The sequence below is a fragment of the Sciurus vulgaris genome, assembly GCF_902686455.1.
Source record: "Sciurus vulgaris genome assembly, chromosome: 7".
NCBI lineage: Eukaryota > Metazoa > Chordata > Mammalia > Rodentia > Sciuridae > Sciurus > Sciurus vulgaris.
This window is the reverse complement of record NC_136467.1, coordinates 83809548-83825626: the sequence shown is the minus strand read 5'-3', so window position 1 is coordinate 83825626 and position 16079 is coordinate 83809548. Positions and strand designations below refer to the sequence as shown.

The 16079-nt window shown below is 32.7% G+C and overlaps 1 protein-coding gene across 1 annotated transcript in view; it reads right to left on the bottom strand.

Moving 5' to 3' along the window:
* Positions 1-8697: 8697 nt before the first annotated feature.
* Positions 8698-16079, bottom strand: part of PHIP (PHIP subunit of CUL4-Ring ligase complex) — a 121226-nt gene continuing 113844 nt past the window's right edge. Inside the window, exons 37-40 of the mRNA XM_079147138.1 lie at positions 15654-15817; positions 14937-15199; positions 14131-14328; positions 8698-11679 (exon numbers count right to left, since the gene is read on the bottom strand). Of these exons, the coding sequence (XP_079003264.1) occupies positions 11039-11679; positions 14131-14328; positions 14937-15199; positions 15654-15817 (1266 nt within the window). The 3' untranslated portion in view covers positions 8698-11038. The remainder of the gene's footprint in view (positions 11680-14130; positions 14329-14936; positions 15200-15653; positions 15818-16079) is intronic.

Here is a 16079-nt window from a genome sequence, read left to right as displayed (position 1 = left end):
GAAGGGAGTTGGATAGGAAAGCTCCTCACCTCATGGAAGCCATGAAGTAGAGAGAGGCAAAGCGGCCAGGAACAAGAAAAACCCTTCCAGGGCACGCCCTTAATGACTTATTTCCTCCAAGGAGGCCCAACTCCTAAACAGTTTCCACCACCTCCCACTGTCATCAAATTATCAATCCAATGGATTAATCCATGAAGGTCAGAACCCTCATGATCCCATTACTTCTCAATATCCCCACCTCTGAACACTGCTACATTGGGGACCAAGTCTTCCACACATAAGCCTTTGAGGAACACTTCATATCCGTTAGGTTCAGTTGAAAAAAAGGAAGAGGAGCAGCAAACACACTTTGCAACATCACTATTTTCATGTATAGCCTCCAAAGGAATTGCCAGTGACTGTAGCAATTATTATATTAGAAAATTATGTATTTTGAGGTCCTTTTAGTCATCTAGAACATTATTCTAGGTGGTTATTCCAAACCACAAGGTTGAAACAAAGTCATAAGAATTAGTCCTATAGGATACATGCATACACATGTATATACACGTATAGAACACCATCACCACCACTACACCAGCAGTGTGGGCAATGGGCTGAAGGGGTACAAAAAGCAAACACAGGAAATTATGTCTATAGCAGGGTTGTTCATAATAGCAAAAGTGGAAACCACTACCATATCTTCTGGCCACAGAATGGTTAGACTATGATGTATTCACACAATAAATATTATTAATTAAAATGAATTACGCTTTGTGTAAAACACATGAACAAACCTGAGAAGTATTACAAAATTATTGTTGGATGAAGAGACATAGTATACGCCAAGAGAACAAAGATATTAGCACTCAGGCTCCTGATTTGTTAAATGTGCTATTTGTATTTACACTTGCATACCGCATATGCAATTTATTACAGATATATTTAGATGTTTATAATTCACAGGCATCTGTAAGCATATTTGTACATATGCTATGAAAACATTGTCTAAAATGAATTGTGATGGCACAAAAGTCATCGCTGGGGAGATGACTACATCTTTTAAACAGTTTTTAGACCAAAATGTGAAGAGAATGATCTAAATAATACATATTTTAGGTGAACCCTCTTTTTCCCTAGCAATATTTCAACTATTTGTTAAAAGTTAGATTTCTTGAAAACACTGATATTGGATAAAATAGGAAGTGAGCAGATGATATTTTCTTTTATTTTTGACATTTTTCTACTGCTCTGTGGAAATCACAATTTAATATATATTTGTGATCATCACAATATTACACTAAGCCAAAATGCTTAATTCATATGAAATGTTCCCAGATAAAATTTCATTTTTTATAGATCATTTAAACTATTCCTAAACTAAATTAACTTTGCTTTAAGTGGGGATTAACGAACTCCTAAGTAATGCTAATAACTTGCAAGAGAACATTGAAAACTTTCCTCAAAACTTAAGAAAAAAGGTTTCCTTAATTTGCCCTTCAACTGACAAGAATGATGAAGAGGTTAACCCAAAATGTAACTTCTTTTAAAATCTTGCCTGAAAATGAATCTCAATTTTGGAGATTAGCCATTATTTGAATTGTGATATCACAAAATCCAGCACATTAAAATTTTATTTTTTAGTTATACATGACAGTAGAATGCACTTTGATACATCATATATAATAGAGTATAATTTCTCATTCTTCTGATTATATATACATGATGTAGAATCCCAACAGTCATATAGTTGTATATGTACATGGGGTAATAATGTCTGATTCATTCTACTATCCTTCTTACCTTCATACCCCCTCTCCTCCCTTCACTTACCTCTACCTAAAGTAACACTATTATTCCCAACACCCCCCATATATATATGTATACATATATATACCACATTTTTTTTATCCATTCATCATGCTTTCACATTTCAAAAATGTTTTACTTTTGCATGCCAGGGATATTGGTTGATAGGCACCCATACTGTATAAAGAATGAAAATAGAGTTCACGGTCTATTTACACAGTCAGAATCTGACATATCTGTTTTGTGTTCAGTGGAGTTGTTTTGCCTAGATTCCATTCTGCTGTCACTTGGTTGATGACCTCATTCATGTAAAAATTAATTCAAGACAACATTCTTAAAACAATTTCAAGGCTTTCTGTGAAGTACAGCATTTACATAAATTACTTACAAGATTTTCAATAAATTGTCCATTACCTACATATAATGAATAAGTTCCTTCTTTGATGATTATGACATTTGGCTTAATAGGCTCAATACATTTTTATAGGTACCAATTAATACTAGGTTAAGTTACAGATTTTTATACCTTAGGTATTACAGGCAATTGTCATGACTCAAATGTGAACTTTTGTCCACATCACGTGGACCACTGTACACTAATTTGCTTATGATGCATTAGTTATGAACTGAAATTGGCAGAGAAAATGATTCAAAGACTGTCGAGTCAGCATTTCCAACAATGTAATTCATCAAGAGGTTGGAAATAGTGTAAATAAAAAGTGACCTCCTGACTAAAATAAAGCCAAAAAGTTTTAAGATGTTAAAGCATGTTGTTGTGGCCATGAAAGTGTGTCGCACAGAATTCCATCTGCAGGAGCTTAATCCACCAGGACCCCAGAAGCTGCATTCTGAAATCCATCACTGTGTGATTCCCACTTCCCTTAGACTGTTCTGTCAATGATGAACATGCAGGTGCACGCACACCTGGGAGTTAGTGACTCTCTGGATAGTCCACTTTGACCCAACAGCCTTGCTGAACATTCCTTAGGCTACATGACAGTTGAGGATATTTCATCCAACATTCCTCCCCACCCTCCTTCACTTGGAGGTCAGACCTGCATTATAGTCTGGTGGATTTTCCAGGCTCCCTCCCCATTTCCTTTCATGAGTATTTCCTTTATTAAAAATCTTGCATTTAATCCCATTTTGCTGTCTGCTTTTTGAAGGTCATGAATGCAGTCTAGATATAGTGTTGGGGATTCAATTAAAAGTAATGAAGATCCATGCCAGATTGATGGATGTTTTAAATCCAACATCAGAAAACCATTATGGGTAGTACAAAATGGTCCTCCTAGTGATCTATACACTGGCTTTTTATATTAAGAACAAATCTTAGAATTGTCTTTACACTACTATAATCCTTAAGTAGAAATAACATTAATTCAATAAATCTATTGGCATAGAATGATGTTAATTAATGTTTCAGTTTCTCTAATAGGGTAATAATAATTCTACCGACTTCATGAAATTGTGAAGATTAAATGAATTACTCTGTGTAAAGTATGCAGTAAACCCAGGTTTGGTGTTCGGCACACACCTGCAATCCCAGCAACTCGGGAAGTTTTAGATAGGAAAATCACAAGTTCAAGTCCAGCCTCAGCAACTTAGATTCTGTCTCAGAATAAAAGGGCTGGGGTGTAGCTCAGCGGAAATTGCCCTGGGTCCAATCCCCAGTATCACCCTGACCCTCACAAAATGTACAATAGTACCTGACAGTAGTTAATTAGTACATTAGCCACTGTTGTTATCAATGAGGGTCTGGCACTTCAGAATACATAGTTTGCAAAGACAGGGAAGTGCACGAATATGTAACAACAAATCCCATCAGTTTGTATAGTTATAATGCACCAATTAAAAAAGGGGGGGGGGGGCTTAAAAATACAATGCAAACTGAACAATAAAAAATACAAATTTATTTTTTAAAAAAAAGCAAGAAAATCTACATCTAAGTGAAAACAGGTCAGAAAATAAGAGTGGTTTAAGAAAGGCTCAAATTTATTTATTTGTATATTAAAAGAACCTTGTTTCATTTGCTCCCAATTTGAGTTTTTGTATTGCAAACTTCTACATGGTGACTTAACAGGGTTCATCTTTAAGAAAAGTTTGATAAAATTAAATTTAACAAATTTTGAGGAGCAAGCTTTTAGCTAACATATGAAGCTATTTCCCCTTAACTCTAATAGTAAAGGTCCCAGACTAAGTTCCACATGAACTGCAGATTAGCTCTGTGTTGGAGGACTAATTCAATGCTTAGGGAAGCTATTTTACAACTCTTTTTTTAGCTTTCACTTCCTGCTTGTGTGCAGCCTAAAGGTCAGAGGTGAACACTCAGGATTTTCTCAGGTCTCAAGCATCTAGCACAAGGCATGTACGTGGCTTTCTAGATTCCCCATTATGTATGGTAGCGTTTCAAAGCCTTTCTTTTCCCTTATATCTTCTTCCCCAGCCTCTTCCTGCCAAGCTTTTCCTTCTCTGTATTGCTTGCCCCTTGGCTCACGGCCACTGTGGCTTATATATTTGCATGCACAAGGTCCTGGGATTTCTCCTCAGCACTGCAAAAAAATAATTAATTAAATAAAACTTAAAAATGTTTTTAAAAAGTTCTTAAAAGGAGATTGAGTTACTCTTCAATCTTTCTATAATCTGTTCAGGTAGCAGATTCTGTATCTCCTAAGAATAGTTTTGTTTCTTTTTTGATGTATCTCCTTGAGTATCAAAGACCAAAATTACAAAAAGCAAGTTTTCCACAGGTTAAAAAATATATATTTCCTTAAAATTAATGTCTCTATATTTAAAGTATTTTACTTCATTTTGAATAGAAAGAAAACCAACTTATTATTAGGCAACCATGTTTTTAGGTGATTAATTTCACTTTCCTATCAGTAGCAAACAAATATTTCAAATGACTCACAATTGTAACAATAGTCTTGCAACAGTCAAAACTCCTTTCAGGGATTCAGCAAATCTCACATTTACCATAATCAGTTCATGGCCATAAGACACAGCTTGCCTGGAAGCTTTATGTTAGTCTATTTTCTATAGGGACTAAGTAAAAAAGTCAAGACTGAATCATGGGTACAGAGGATAATACACAAATGAGGTAATCACAGGTTATTTTAATTGGACCTTGTCGATATTCTAATCAACTTTTAAAAGCTTTACACATGAGGAAAATGAAGCTCACAGATGTAATGATCTTGCTGAGGTTATTCTACTTCTTTACTGTCACTAATGCAAGTCACACTTCCATTTTTCTAACTCCAAGTCCAGTGCTTTTCAGTGTACTAACATGTCTAACTAGGTAGAAAGGTACCTCATCGAATCCTTTCCACTATTCTTCCCACCAAAACAGTAATCGATATATAGTGAATATGTTGAATGCAGAGTTACTAAGTACCATATTACAAGGATCAGAGCTTTTGTGCTTTGGTCTTTACTGTCTCTTAAATACTGGGGAAACTCAGATCATAGTTTATGTTGTAACAAAAGAGAAATCAGTACAAAGCAGTTGCTAGCTGGGTGGTGGCGCACGCCTCAGAATGCTGAAGCAGGACTATTACAAATCTGATGCCAGACGGGGCAACTTGGCGAAATCCTATCTCAAACAACAACAAAAAAAGTAGCTGCTTAAAAATGCATTTCACTTGGCTGGTTCTTCTAAGTATATACTTGGTAATAGTGTCTACATAATTTAGGGGGAAAAAGGTACCTAGTTTCCTTAACTTAGGTGTTTATTTTACACAAAACCATTTAAACAAAACTACTTAGGCAAAAATGATCATTAGCACAAAATTAGAAATTCCTCCTTATGTGCTTAACTTGAATTATCTGTTATAGACACATATTCTTATATATTTATATCTAATATTCTTCATATGAAAACTGGAGATTCTTAGGATGTTAATAAAAATGTATACCAATCTGAACAAATTGCAAAAAAAAATAGCAACAGGTTTGTAGATCTCAATATCTGCACACTGCTTTATAAGTTAAACTTTTCTCATTCTTTAAAACTCTTCCCAGAAATTTCGTGTTTGAGAAAACATTTATGCAGCATGTTCCTTTGACATATCTTAACAAAAATACGAGTATCAAAGTATTTATCACCCACTACAGTAACCTGCAAAAAAAAAATAACAAGTCAATAAAACTATTTTAAATGAATGCATAAAAAGGGCAATTCGAGTTTTTATTTTTAATCTCCATTTTTGTAATTAAATTACATTCAGATACTCAATTTCTTTAATTGATAGTGATTTTAACATTTCACTAAGTAGGGCATCAGAAATTCTAATGAACAAGCATAATAATATAATGGCTTCTGCCAAACAACCACTTTGGTAAATTGCCCGTTAAAATTATGTATCAAGAGCTTTATGTATTACAAAAAGCAAATAAAAAAGTAAAGAAATCATGACACTTTACAAAAAAGCTTAGAAAAACAAGTTTTCTATTTATTTAAAAATAAGTTTATAGTTACTACATTGCAGGGACAGGAATTCTTACACATACATTCTAGTTTGTATAAAAGGATTCAAAGAATTATGCATCAAAACTAACATAGAAAGTGTCCACGTAACAGTAAAGAAAGGTCCAATCAATATGTACAAAAAGAAAGGGCACTGCTATTGTGGTGTGAGACTGTTGTTTATAACATGATACTCCAGGTCTGGAAGGAAAAAAAAAAAAACCCCAAAACCTCAATAAAGCTAAATAATAATTTGTTTTTAACTGTTACTTATTACATACAACAGTTTTGCTTGTGTTTAACATTGTTTTCTGTACAAAATAAGCATAATTTTAATTTGAAAATGTGTCAGTTTCAACCTTAACCCTCTAGGTCAGTTACTTTTTAAAATTGAGCTACATTCTACACATGTCTAAATATCCGTGACAGGATTTAACAGTTTTCTAAAAGATCTTTTTAGAAGACCTGTCTTCTTGCAGTTTTAATATGGTCCAAAAATGTAACTTTGTATTTTGTTTCATTTTACAGTCTATCATTGTGATAAATAAACACACATTCTTAAGAGTAGCCAGTATGTGTATGCATTTGTATGCATCTGCCTTATATGCTTGTGTACTATATACCATCTTGAACCTATTTTCTTAACTCCTTGAATGTAGAAACTCAGTCACACAATATTATGTATTTGGTTTGTGCCATATAAGGTTAATTTCCTGATAATTTTATCTGCATTAAAAAAGTATTCTAAAACAGCTATCAAAACTAAAAATATATATTTATAGCTCAGATTTTCTACTAACTTTTATTGTAGTGTGTACAAGGCTTATCACTGGAGTGCTCAAAGTGGTACTTACAGTCTTCTGACTCAATGACCTATTCCTGGGTACTGTACGTAGTTCAAAATGACTTTTCATTTGGAGTGTTTTGTTATGAAAATAGTTTCTTAGTAAATGTAATATTAATTTAGCTGAAATCACTTGGAAACAGGGGAAGTAAATGGAAGTGCAAAGATGGAAGCAAGGAAAGGTTTATTTTTCCAACTTTAATAGGAAAATAAATTGTTACCTAAATATAACTAAACCACTGCCCAACCTATTATGTTAGAAACATTTTCTATGTAAGTTGGGAACTATAATGCACAGAAGATAAAAGTAATTCCCCTATTATAACTTTTAAAATTATACACCTCCTACATTCAAGGTGAACAATTATATAGCCCTTTAATCACTCAAGTATCTTGGTCCTTTCAACCTACTCAGGAAATTTCAGGTGAACAAAAATATTCAGAATAATGTTTTCTTTAGATAGAAAAATAAAAATCAGAATTGTTTCCAGATTATACTTGAGAGAAATATATAGGTGTCAATGTATAAAATGGAATGTCAAAATTAAGCACTTTTAACTGGTGAAACTATATTGGGAATAATACTTTACAACAGGTAAATGCTAATACCAAACAATAAAATGTCATTTCAATACATTTGTTAGATAGCTTGCTACAGTGCAGATAAGGGACAGTTTCGGATATTAACATAGGGCTGCATGAGGATCTTCACTCACTGTCTTAATTAATTGATTTCCAGGTGATACTTAATTCAGTAAATACTATTTTTCAGATGCGACCTAAACAAGCTCACACACACAATATGGTTATTCTAATTAAATTTAAGGAAGAAGACAGTTTTGTAATAATGCCACCAGTCTTGAAATCCGTAGTGAAGTTGGGTAATAAAAACATTGAAAATAAGGTCTTATTTAATTCATAAATACATAGAGAAAACGGTTCAATGCTATAATAGCAGATTGCAAAGGATATAATTTTAAGATGCTAGATATCTATTGCAAAAGGTTGTAAAACTATAATTAGACTGCATATTTATTCAGTGGCAACATTCAAATTATAAGATTCATCTGGGGCTTGAGAATATAGGGGAAGAGGGAGAGAACATTTAGGCTTGGGTATTTATCAACATGGAAATTAATTTCCATATTCCATGCATGTAATAAGTTATGTTTCTGAAACTTGCAGCAAATTTGAGATTTTTATATTGCTCACCTATAACACAAATGCCAATATCTCACTCTGGCTTAGAAACAGTACATATATGATGTTACTGTCTTAAAGAGGGTATTTTTCCAAGTGGTAAAACAAAACAAAAATATGGCAATGACTTAAATTTCTTGATTCAATTTTTTGCAATATACAGAAGCTAAATTATAAAAATATAAATAGGTCTGGTATTACCAATACATTTTAAGTGTTTCTGTTACAAATAATCTGATCCAAGTCATTTTGCTTTACTAAGAAACCAGTGTGTGAAAATGTCCAAATATGGTCATTAATACAGTGTCTTTAGAATAGGTATAATATATTTACTACTTATAAGAAAGATGGTAAATACTCATTTTTCTGCTCAAGAGTTGGAGCTAATCCATACACCACATAGAGGTATTTCACTCTAAGACTGTGCACACTATTCCTTTTTCTGTACACACCTCGAAACTATACACTTTTTTTTTTTTTTTACAAAAATGGGATTTTATAGTCTATTCTTTTTTTCTAACACAATGCAGATAACATCAGGAAATTATATTTTCAAATAGATTGCCTTCAAAAGCAACTAATCATTTTAATGCCTTAAATTTCAAACATACGATTTCAATAATGGTGTAACTGAAAGATTCATTTTTCTATACAACCAAGCCATTCATTTCTGCATTATGAAGGATTAACTACTGAATTTCCATTATATAGTTAAATATATCTGTTAGAAAAAAATAAATATACAAAAAACCTGAAAATTTTGAAATTATTCAACTGCAAAATCACAGCAATCCAGTCAAGATCTGGAAAATGGTTTACTTAATTTCACAGGAGGATTTCTGTACAAATTTAGTTACAAACAATCTAAAAAGCCAAAATGCATCACTTTTCAATCTTCTTTAAGAGAGTTAAATGACAGTTAACATTTATCTTATTGGAAATAAGTAAAGAAATAATTATGTTATATATTTGCCAAGGTTCAATTAAAGACTTTATTTTTCTACATCAGGGTCATGCTGATACATATTTTTCCAATCCTTGCTTTTTAAAAATGTAGTATTTGAAAATTTCGGTTACATTTTTGTACCATATCAGTCCTCAGAAAATACTACATTCTTTAATTTTTTTTAAAAATGGACAATAATTTTTAAACAATAGAAATGGTATTTATGTTGGTTTTTAAGGTATAAAATAACTAACTGTACCATAAACAAATAAATAACTGCTTTCCTTTTCCATAGCAGTACATATAGTAATACATTCTCCTAAGTCATATAGTTATCATTTACAATAGACAACTTAATTTTACTAATGATGCAAAAAATAATAGAATACAAGGCACAATCATTAAATGGAGTTTTTCTTTAGGGTGTATATTGACATACCAGCGTGATAAGGATACCGTAAAAAGTGCAGAAAAAACACAATGTGCAATGAGACCACTGTATAAAACATGATTGCATAAAAAGTGATTTGGCCTATTTTAACCTTTAATAATTGAAAATAACCAATCTTCCCCTTAAAATTAAACTATAAAGTATGACGTTTTAAAATTATTTTTATTCTACCACTATCTAAAAAATCCTGAAAAAAGGAATTTATACCTGGGTAATAGTATATAAGTATGTGTTTGTATATATATTTCATTATACCCATTTATCAATATATACACATACACACACAGACACATTTCTTTGTAAGTCATTTTAGCCTATCAGATATGTCTAAAGTTTAGAAATGACATTAATCCAGATCAACAAGTAAACATCAAATCTCATACCTTTTTTCCTGTATTTTCCTTGAATCCTTTAACCACTTAAAACATTTTCTCTAAGACATCTCTGTCAAAGGACCCACCAGTGCATTATTTTCTACTATTAGTACCAAAAAAGAATATATCTCAGCATAACTCTTTAATAACTTGCTCTTTAGAATATATATCCTTTCCAATATTGAAAAGCGTATGCTGTCCTGACAGTCAAAAACAGGCTTTCCACTGCACTGATTCTCAGTCTTTGGCACAATAAACAGAGATTGAGAGACTGATATAAGAATCAAGGTCTGAAAAATTAGACAGTCAAATGTTTTCCAATGTGGATATGTTTCCTTTTCATCAGCACATTTTATTTTTAGTTTGGCAGAAATGGAATAAAGCAAAAGCCTTCTCTAGATATTTTGTAGATGAACATTCTATAACTAAAATTAAACTTTTTAGGGAATCAAATGGTAGGAATTTTATCTTTAGAGGAAACACATTCCTTAAATTTACTGCTACTCTATGTAACATCTGTCTTCCTAGGGGCATGACTTCTGTATCAATAAAAATGTACCTTGCTTGGTTAAAAATAATTCATTTTAACATGAAATGCTCTATCATTAGGAAAAGTATGCTCCTTAAGAGTGTAGCAGAACTGTCTCTTTCATAAATAAATCAGGAATTCATTATAGGTCCTCAATTTCTTATGTTTCAAACAGTGAATGAAATGAATGTGGAAATGTATAACCTATCTAAGGGCAATAAATAGCAAACATTTAAAATATATATGTATATATTTATATATATATATATATTCATTTAAAGAAGTGAAGTGTCTTCTAAGTTTTTTTTTTTTTTTTTGCAAGTCAAATCATAACATTCCCTAATCCACCATAGCAGCAAGGAAGCAGAAGTGTTAGATCTACTTATTCCTTAACTGTACCTGTTTTATAGATTTCGAAGTAAAATATTTTGGTTCAAGTTACCAACCAATTAAATTTGCTTTTGCTTTTTCAGTCAACTTTCGGACTCGTCCTCTACTAGAAGTTCCAAAAGTCAAAGAGGTGTCTTCAAACAACAGCTGCCTTTGCTCCTCTTCCGAGTCATCCTCATTATAGAAAGCTGTCCTTCGACCTTGGTTTCTAGTTCTCATGTGGGGTTCAGAGCTTTTGAGCTCCTCAAACTCTTCTTCCTCATCTATAATGGGATCATCAGTCTTTTTTCGGTTACTTCTCCTCAGTACTTTAACATTTGCAGGAACTATGAGATCTGAATCTAGTTTTTGTGTTTTCATCTTCCTTTTGGGTTTTCTGCCTCCACGACTCTTTTTCTGTAACAAATCCTCCTTAACCATATTAGTTTCAGAAAGAAAATTGCATGTTGAAGAAGGAACCACTTCATCTCTGATGGGATGCATGTTATTTTGTTCTGCATTTTCTGTCTTTGTATACTGTAGTTTTTTGGGTTTTCTACCCCTTTTCTTGTGTATAATTTCACCACTACTGGTATTAACTTCTACCTTAGGTTTCCTTCCAGGTCCTCTCTTCACAAGTTTTGATGGCTGTCCCCCATGGCCATTTACTTGAATAGTTCCTGGTACAAAAGCATTGTTCTTACAATCTCCTAAAAGGGAACAATAGCACACTTAATATATCGACTTGCTTTTTTTGGTTTGATGCTCAAACTAGTCAATAAGGCTACTGGTATACTTATATGTAATGACATGATCCAAACTGTTTTAGTTAAATGACAAAAAGAATTGACAAAGGGCTAACAGCTGGAAAAAAGATTCTTAATGGTTAACGATGACCTCATGAGGGAAATAAAGCTCAGAGCAAATAATAACCTGTTAATGCTGTAATAGATGACAGCTGGAATCAGTAAATGTCACTTACTTCTATCAGGTGCCAATATTTAAAAATCACTATTAATGAGTATATATGTCTATTTTTGGTTTGGGGATTGAATAGAGGGGTGCTTTTCCACTGAACTACATACCCAGACCTTTTTGAGACAGGGTCTTGCTAAGTTGCTGAGATTACAGACAAGTACCACCATGCCCAGCTAAATATCTTACATCTGTATCATACTGCCATATATCTGATTATTTGTAATACTCAAAAATTATAAATCAAACTGGCCTTGAGATGGAGTTCCACTATTGCAATGCTAAAAACTGATTCATTTTATACATTTGATTTCTCTAGGATTCAGGACTAACACAAGCAAGACCAATAAACCATTCAAAATTTGGTTTGGAAAGTAAATGGATTAAAAAATGCAAACATTCATAAGTCATTTGCTTATTCATTCAAATGCTTATTATCCACCATATCCCAAATAAAAGTGGTTTAAGAATAAGTTAATTAAACATAGGAGCCCACAGTCTTCTGGCGACAAAGACATATGAAAAATAATAATTTTGTCAACATTTTAAGTACCACAAAAATAGTGAAAAGAATATTCCAGAAACAAAGAAAAAATTGCTTGATTCTGCCTAAAAAGATCCAGGAGGATTCCAGGATGTGATATTTCAAATTTTGAAAGGTAACAGATCATTAAAAAAACTAGAAGGAAAAAAGACACTTAAAGACACTTCAAAGATGGGGGAAAAAAAAAAAAAAAGACAAAGATATTTAGGGGCTTCCATGAGGTTTAGGATGGCTAGGACATAAATGGGAGAAATAATGTAAGGAAGCCTGGAATGTTAGACAAGAGTTAAGGAATGAAAAGTCTTGTTTAATAGTAGAGAAAGAAAAAATTAAAATCTGATTCCCTGTATTACTTAGCAAGAAATGATTTTAATTCTGTATATGCGCACAGTGCTTGAAGAATAGTGAGTGATCAGAAAGATTACTTTGGATGCAACGTGGAAGATGGACTAGATAAGAAAGGGCTGAGAAATGAATGAAACACAAAGACCAATTAGGGATCTTAAATAGTTTAAGCAAGAAATTAGGTAGACCTTAATTAAGGTCAAAAGTGAGAATGGATTTAAACTATGTAACTGGGCAGAAACAACAAAACTAAAGACTATTGAACAGATCTGGATGCTGAAGAGAAGGTTAGGATGACCCCCTTATTATAAGTTTATGCAAATGGGAGATCCCAATGCCATTAATCAAAATAAGACCATTTCAGCAATAAAATTAAATTTTGAGTGAGGTTTCTAGAAAAAACATTGAAGAAGAAATGTCTTAGACACAGTTTGGAAGTCATGAGACAAAAATGTTTATTATTGGGCTGTCTGAGGTGAGGAATACACATTGTTTTAACATGCCATATGGTATATCAAGTTATTCTCTCCATCTTTCAAACAGAAGACCTTTAGGACAAAAAAACTGCACTTAACAGAACTTGGCAGCATAACTATAAGGAACTAAAAGTTATATAATTAGAACAGAAGCCTGACTGTAGACAACCATGATGAATTAGTAAAGGTTGGTGTATTGTTTTTTATTTCATTTTATTTTATTTTGTGTGTGTGTGTGTGTGTGTGTGTGTGTGTGTGGAGGGTGGGGTGGGGGGTGGTAACCAGGGATGGAAACTAGGGACACTCCACATCCCCAGTACTTTTTGTGTTTGAGACAGGGTCTCACTAAATTGCTGAGGCTGGCTTTGAACTCATGATCCTCCTGCCTCTGCCTCCCAAGTTGCTGGGAATACAGGCATGTGCCATTGTGCCAGTGAGTGTATTATATTTTGTGATGTAATAATGATCACAAATTTTTTCTAGAAAAGTGTAGAATGTTACATTGGGTTAATTAAATCTACTTTAAACTCATAGGATCTATTTCTTTAGGTTTTGTAATATTTAGTGATATAATAGTAAAAGCTTTTTTATTCTAGTATGTGTTATTATTTCCATATAATGTTTTAAAAAATTTAATGACAATAGTTTGCTTTTGACATAAAACTGCAATTCAAAGGGTGTCTTACTATATTTATCAATTAATATAGACTGTGATTTTTGAGTGGGCAAAAAGTAGTTATAAAGAATACCTCTAACCACAACAAAAAAATCATTTGTAAGAAGGATCTACCATACTCAAAAGGATACAAGTAACATCTTACCTTGCTCAATGACAGGTGATGACTTTGAAAGAGTGGATGCCTTTGAGAGTACAGATGACTTCATTTTACGTTTGACAGGTTTTTCCTTTTCCATGTTTTCTTTTGCAGTATTATTCCTAGTGCCAGGACTAAAAGTGGATTGACCAGGACTCGAAAGAGTGTTCAAGGCTTTGGAATGTTTCACAGAATTTTCTAGTACTAAAACACACAGAGAGAAAATTAAAAGCTTAGATTTGTGGAGTCTAAAAATAAGCAAAAAGTTTGGGACTGCTAATATGATTTGCTTAAATTACTCAAATGGCCAAAACAAAGGATGCTTATAACTTCCTCAGAAAATCTACTTTCTTTCTTTCTTTTTTTTTTTCCTTTTTTCTTGCAGGCTAAGGATCCAACCCAGGACCTTTTGCTGAGGGTCAAATGCTCTACATACACTGAGATACATCCCCAGTCCAAGAAATCTTTCTAATAAGAAAAAGGCATACCCCATAGACAGTCTTAACAGTTGCAGCCTCATTAGAAGGTGCAGTCAAGATTATGAAAGGAAGCCTTGGCAAACTGCTAGGAAGTCTATGTATTAGAATTTAAATTCAGGCAGCTTGGAGCAGTTTGTTTTTATTTTTAAGCATTATTCTACATTGATATTCCTAAATGTCAATTTTCTTTTTCTTATTAAAAACTTTTTTTAAATGGAGAAAACAATAAAGTAAGCCAAAAACAACAGCATCTGCAGGAAATTACCCAAACCCACTGCAAAGGAAAATCTTTAAAAAATCATCATACACACTTCAATTTAGAAACTATCTTACTTGTTTTCCCTGGCACTGCAGGTGTATTAGCTTTTGGAATAAAATTCTTTGCAGCTGACGAAGTAGATGGTTGCTCAGTATTGATAACGGGATCTATAATTACTCGGTTGCTTCTGGTTCGAACCACAGAACTGGATTCTGTTTTACCATTTATCTGAGCAGCATTATGCCTTGGTGGTACTGATCGTGTAGGTGTAGAGAATGGAGAGGTAGAGATTTCTGACTTTAACTGGGGTTTTACGATCCTTTTCTTCCTTTCAGGGCTGTAAATTAAGATCACATTGTTCATCATTCTTACAGCTCTATGAGTGAATAAAATAGTTTCATAATACTGTTGGATTCAATATTTGTGCTATTATGAAATATGTTAAAATATGAGATTTGTAGTGGATTTCATATGGTTGTGAGCCTTTGAAAGTGAATATTTAGTGAAGGATTGCCATAAATGCTACAGTTATATGACAGAAAGCATGATGCCATCACTATCCTAAAAATGCTGTTTTACTGTATAGATTTAGCAGTTTGAATTTAAGCACTTACACTAGTAAAGCTTTAGTTTAAAAGATTAAAAATCCTCCACATCATAGGAACTTGCATGTCAAATATATCATTCTGCAATATAGGGAATAGTAAAGGAAGTATTAAAAAACACCAAATTCTATCATTTAGATGACAAAGTTATAGATCAGTTAATGCCACTGAAAAGAAATTAAATACCTTGATGCAGCACTACTGGAAATAGAACTACTTCTGTTCCTTTTCTTCCTTCTCTTGGTTATAGTATTTCTTTTATGAAAACGAAGAGCAGATTTATAATCTGATAAAACTGAACTAATGTGTTCTTCAAAGAAAGCAGACAGGCGCAAACTCATACTGTAAATCTATGGAAAGAAAACAACCCACAACACTGTGTTCAAACTCTCCGTAAAGGAAAATGTCCATTAGTAAATATCATAATTTAAATATTTTTCTAATAATTTTTTTAGGATTTAAATATTGCTTTTATATTACTTTTCCAATCTCTACTGATGAAAAGTAAACTAAAAAATTTTTGCAATTAATTTTTGTGTTTGTATTAGGATTTTCCAAGATTTGGGATTGTTAAAGAAAAGTTCTACTCTGAATTCAGATGGCTCATACTGA